Source organism: Sarcophilus harrisii, chromosome 1 (genome assembly GCF_902635505.1).
Source record: "Sarcophilus harrisii chromosome 1, mSarHar1.11, whole genome shotgun sequence".
Lineage (NCBI taxonomy): Eukaryota > Metazoa > Chordata > Mammalia > Dasyuromorphia > Dasyuridae > Sarcophilus > Sarcophilus harrisii.
Window position 1 is genome coordinate 331,613,000 of NC_045426.1, and position 6,197 is coordinate 331,619,196.

The 6,197-nt window shown below is 32.1% G+C and overlaps 1 protein-coding gene across 1 annotated transcript; it reads right to left on the reverse strand.

Annotated features, from left to right (window-relative positions):
- Nucleotides 1–4,695: 4,695 nt before the first annotated feature.
- On the reverse strand, nucleotides 4,696–5,637 carry LOC100924025 (olfactory receptor 13D1-like). Its single transcript, XM_003762772.1, has one exon. It carries the CDS (start codon nucleotides 5,635–5,637, stop codon nucleotides 4,696–4,698), a length of 942 nt encoding a protein of 313 aa, XP_003762820.1.
- Between the last annotated feature and the right edge of the window lie 560 nt (nucleotides 5,638–6,197).

A 6,197-nucleotide genomic window follows, 5' to 3' on the forward strand; every position in this document is an offset into this window, starting at 1 on the left:
CAAAATAATTCCTAATTATTGCTCTAAGTTCCTCTTCATTGCTGGAAAGTTCTCCCTTTTCATTTTTGAGACTAACAATTGATTTTCTTCTTTCCTTTTTCTGATCAAATTAACTAAAAGTTTTTCTATGTTGTTGGGTTTTTTTTATAAAACCAACTTATTTTTATTTATTAATTCAATAGTTTTCTTATTTTTAATTGTATTAATCTCCCCTTTTATTTTCAGAATTTCAAGTTTGATATTTAATTGAGGGTTTTTAATTTGTTCTTTTTCTAGCTTTTTTAGTTACATGCCCAATTCATTGATCTTCTCTTTCTCTGTTTTATGCAAGTGAGCATCTAGAGATATTAAATTTCCCCTTTTAACCACTTTGGCTTTTTCCCCACAAATTTGGTATGTTGTCTCATTGTTGTCATTCTCTTGGATAAAATTATTGGTTGTGTCTATGATAAACTGTTTTCACCCATTCATTTTTTAGGATCGGATTATTTAATTTTCAATTAACATTTTATCTATTTTTTCCTGGTCTTATATTGCATATGATTTTTATTGCATCATGATCTGAAAAAAATGCATGTACTATTTCTGCTTTTCTGCATTTGATTTTGAGGTTTTATGCCCTAATACATGGTCAATTTTTGTATGATTTCCATGAACTGCTGAGAAAAAAGTAAACTCCTTTCTGTCTCCATTCAATTTTGTTCAAAAATCGATCATACCTAATTTTTCTAACATTTTGCTTACCTCCTTAACTTTTTTCTTACTTATTTTGTGGTTCGATTTATCTAGTTGAGCGGACAAGATCCCCCACTAGTATAGTTTGTGTATTTCTTCTTGCATCTCTCTTAACTTCTCCTTTAGGAATTTGGATGCTATACTCCTTGGTGCATACATGTTTAGTATTGATATTGCTTCATTATCTATGGTACCCTTTAGTAAAATATAGTTTCTTTCCTTATCGCTTTTAATTTGATTTATCCTTGCTTTTTCTTGATCTGAGATCAGCATTGCTGTCCCTGATTTTTTTATTAAGAAGATTAATATTGTAATGGCTTTTTGAAAAGGAAGAAAAGGAAGGAAAAAATAATCTATAGATAAGTGAACTTGATTTAAGCTCCTAGAATAATTCTAGAGTTCATTAATGGAAATCTAGGAACATTCATTGGTTATAAAATGCTAATATCACCTTAGAAAAAAACAGATTATGTCATACCAATTTTGCCTTCTATTCTAACAGAACTTTTTAATAAGAGGAATTCAGCAAAAATCTTTTACCTAAACTGTCGCAAATCATTTTATAATATACTTCTTACTATTCTTGTGAGAAGTTATTTATATGTGGAATGATAATTCCAACAAGGTTTTGATAGATACATTTAGAATTGGTAGAATACCATATTCACTAGGAGTTGTTAAGAATTCAAAGTCAAGTTCATAAGAAGTCTCCAGGAGATTTCCAATAACCTATCTCCTTTTCATACAATTTTATCAATGGCTTAAATAAAGGTATAGATAACACATTCACCAAATTTGAAAGGGGAAGAAAACTGAGGGATAATTTACACAAAGGACAGAGCAAGGTTCCAAAACAATACCACCAAGCTAGATTATTGCACTGAGTCTAATAGGAATGAAAATCCAATAAGGAGAAACAAAAGAAGTACTAAAGTTATTTTTTTTTTAATTGAGGGTATAATTATAGTATGAGGTAGACATTTTCAAACAGTAGTTTGAAAAAAAAAAAAGATCTGGAGTTTTAATTGGTTGTTATTCAGTATGAATCCCAGTAGTCCCCCAAAACAAATTTTGGGATGTAAAACAGAGGGATTATTTTTAAGAATAATATGGTCATTATTTCTCTGTGTCCCTTCCTGGGCAGTCCACATTTGAAGTATTCTTTTCATTTTGGAGCATCACGCTCTAAGAAAGACCCAGAAAATTGGAAGTGTTATGCATATGTATTTATATATCCTGATGTGTGTATTTGTATGTACGTGCATAGATGTAGTTTTGTGAAAACTCATGACTAATTATTAAACCAATTATTATACTAGATTTTCAGATAGCATACAACCCAAAATGTTAGCATATACATTAGTATATGTATCAATATATGTAAATATATCTAAGTCTCAGCTATATTGTAATCCCCCCCTAACCATTAAGAACAAATTTTCTCAAAAATATCTATATTATCCTAAAATGTAAAAAGCATGTTGAACAAAACATAAACAATATAAACAACATTTTACATAAAACAAATACTTGGCATAAATCTTATGACATTTATTCATTGGCTTATTTAGATGAAATATTATATTTATAACCCCCAGTTTTGGTATTTTCTATGTTATTTCATTAAAATCATCATAATTGAGGTGTGGTAAAGTTGTTGATTAACTATGATCAATAACAACTAAAGACAGACTAGGTGATAATTATTTGGTGATACTCCACTAATATCACCAAATAGAGAAATTCTCAAATAATCAATCAGTAAAAATGTATTGAGTTCTTACTAACTTCCAGGTATTACCCAGGTATTTAAACTATAGAAATATAAAGACAAAATTGATATAATCCCATTTTGTAATGAGCTTGCATTCTATTAAAGAATTTTTGTACACATGTGCATATATCCAGAATAAACGTATGCAGAAGAAATTATATATATATATATAAAGTAGGTAAATATAAAGTTAAAAGTGAGGGTACTAGCAAGTTGGTGGTATCAGGAAAGAAATGAAGATGGTAAAAGGAAATTAGAAACCAATGCCAAATCTGATTTTCATTCCATTGTTATCTTGAAATTCATCAAGTCCAAATTACTCAAAAGATTATATATAACATCAATTTATCCCTGGTAAAGCAATAATATATATATATATATATATATATATATATATATATATATATATCAGTAACTGTTGCTCCAATATGATGATTTCTAATTTTCTACAATCCATATCAGCATTATAATATCTCTGAAGTTCAGCTTGAAAATAACTGTCTTCTCAAATTTCCATAGACAAATTGATTTTTTCAGCAAGAATTTTGTACTATTGTTCATTTTTTAAAAGATATAAATTATTCTACTTCTTTTAAAAATTTGATTTGGTGGGCTTCATCTCCCCCATTAATTTTTGTTGTTGTTAGATCATTTAATCATTTTTGACTTTTTATAACCTCATTTTTATGAAGTTTTCTTGGCAAAGATACTGAAGTAGTTTGCCATGTCCTTCTCCCACGTCCCCATTATACAATTGAGGAAACTGAAAAAAAAAAAAAAAAAAACAGAACTCAAGAGATTTGCCCAAAGTTACATAGATTTTAAGCATTAAGTTTCATTTGAAGTCAGCTTTTCCTGATTCCAGGTTCAGCACTTTTCCATTGCTCTACCTTGAAGTGCATATCATGTACCAGGTACTATGTAAGTTGCTGGAGATGTAAATTATCTTTCACATGAGGTTGGATGACTATTTTTGGAAATGATAAAGTCAGGTCATGATTTAGTCAAGAAGATCTCTGAGGACCCCTTTAAAACTTCTATTTTGTCATTTTTTTTTTCATTTCTATTAGGGAATAATTTCTGTGAGAGCAAGGAACTTGTATGTTTTAAACTTCCTGTTTCTTACATTACTTATCACAATGCGGTATACACTATGGTGCTTAATAAATATGTGTTTAATATTTAAATGAATATATCAAGATAAATTATAGTCTTACCTCACAAGTTCCTATATTGAGGGGGTGGGGAGAATGGGGGAAAATTGAAACACAAGTATTATGGGCCAGAACTTGAAACAAGGTGCTAAGTCAGTGGAACTGATAGAGACAATGGTTGTTTAGCATGGTGCTTGACAGTTCTCTAGTTCAGTACATGTACTTAGTACTTACTATAGTTTTACAAGATTCACACCTCTGATAAGAGAGCATATAAGCTCGGACAAACTCAGTCAGAATCAGAACTGGAATACAGAGACCATGGTAGTGCTCCTCCTGCCTCCCTCACAGAAACCAAGACACATTCAGGAAAATCTCAAGAAGCTGGCAGAGGCCGAGAAGACAAAGGACTGGAGGCAGGAGCTCAAACACTTGGAACCAAGGAGAGATATAGGTCTCTAAGAAAGCTAACCAGGCCACAGGAAAGGAGACAAGACTTTGAAGGAGACAATAAAGGATTTGAATTTTAACACCTGGCTGCACTTGTGATTACTCTGAACTAAAATGAAGGCTGCTCCCAGAGACCTCCAGGAAACAGAACCAAGAAAGAGAAGTTTACACAAGGTTTTGCAGAGGTCAATAGTGAAAAGTTATCCTTGCATATGTTTTGATAATAAAAAATTTCTATATTTCAGGATATCCTAATTTTGCTGAATCTGACATTGACCAAATGGAAATGTGATTTTTTTTAGTTGTCAATCTGTTAGCAACAAATTTCTATTTTGTGTAGTTTATTATAATACAATGCTTGTAAAACACAAGCGGCAGACCTGTAAAGGACATATAATAAGAGATATAGGAAAAAGAAGTGTCAAACATAATACATGAATATTCTGTACTAAAGGGGAGAATCATACTTTAAACTTTGCATACACAATAACACACTTGACACTAGGGTAAGTAATGTTATCAATGAATACCAAATACAGTGTTCAAAGGAAAATAAAAACGAACTCTAAATCTTAGAGCATTTCACATTCTTTTGAAGTATAGATTTCTAATGAGGAATTTCTGCACAGCACTTTTTACCTCCTTATTCCTCATACTGTAGATAATGGGATTCAGCATTGGAGTGATAACTCCATAGGACATCCCAATAAGCTGATCAGATGTCTTAGTGTCCTTGGACTTGGGCTTCATGTACATGAAGAGCGCTGAGCCATAAAATAAGATCACCACAGTCAAGTGAGCTGAGCAGGTAGAAAAGGCTTTCTTCCTGCCTTCACTAGAGTTGATCTTTAAGATGGTGGATATTATGAAAATATAAGAGAAGAAAATGAACAGCAGAGGAGTAATTAAAAAAACAAAACTTGCAACTGTCATGACGAACACATTGAGGGAGATATCTCCACAGGTAAGCTTGAGTATGGCCAGGATTTCACAGACAAAATGTTCAATAATATTCCCACAAAAAGGGTTTATAAGGGCAAGCACAGTTTGTACCAAAGATATCAGAAACCCTGCTATCCATGTCCAAGCAGCCATTTGTGCACAGAGTCCCTTGTTCATAATGATGTTGTATCTTAGGGGATAGCAGATGGCTACATATTTGTCATAGGCCATCACTGCCAGGAGAATGCATTCTGTGCAACCCAATCCAAGAGAAATAACCATCTGCAGGGCACATCCAAGGAAGGAGATGGATTTCCTCTCAGACATAACAATTATCAGCATTTGAGGGATAAACGAAGATGTGTAGCAGATATCCAAAAAGGAGAGGTTTCCAAGGAAAAAATACATAGGGGTGTGAAGACGAGGATCCAGAATGCTGATGATAATGAGCATGCTGTTTCCCAACAGGATCACTAGGTACATCATCAAGCAGAGCACATAAAGAGGTAACAGGAGACTCGGGGAATGAGAAAGCCAGACCATAAAAAATTCAGTTACGGCTGTGTAATTCCCCTTGTTCATATTATTTTAACTTGCCAACTTCAGAATTTAGAAAAGAACACCTTAAAGCAGCTGGAATGAATAATAACACATTTGTAATTAGCTTCATACTTTTAAGTATTTTAAAAATATTGGTATTTTTCTTTCATTTGGAGGTATACCCATTTAAATTTGTGCAAAAAAGCAAAAATTAGAAAAATATAAAAAATGTACATGCACTCTGAAGCAAATATGACAACAAATATTTGAAATAAAGTTTTCATGTGAGAGTAAAAACAACAAAGTCACTGCTTATGCAATGGGAAAAGATGAATAAATTGCAGCACATAAGTGAAAGGCAGAATTACTTTGTGATAAGAGATGATGAATGTGAAAAATTCAGAGAAACATGGGAAGACTTGCTTGAACTGAGAACTGAATCTTATGTAAAATAAGTAGGATTGAGAGAACAAATTACCAAAGAAAAATGATGATGGAAAGAAAAATATGGCAGAAAATATCAGAAAGCTGTTCAGTGCAAATGCCTGATTTCAATAGCTCAATATTGATCATAAACATATGTTCATCCTCTGGGCAAATCA

Coding starts and splice junctions, on each gene's coding strand:
- LOC100924025 (XM_003762772.1), bottom strand. CDS start 5,637: ATGAACAAGGGGAATTACACAGCCGTAACTGAATTTTTTATGGTCTGG.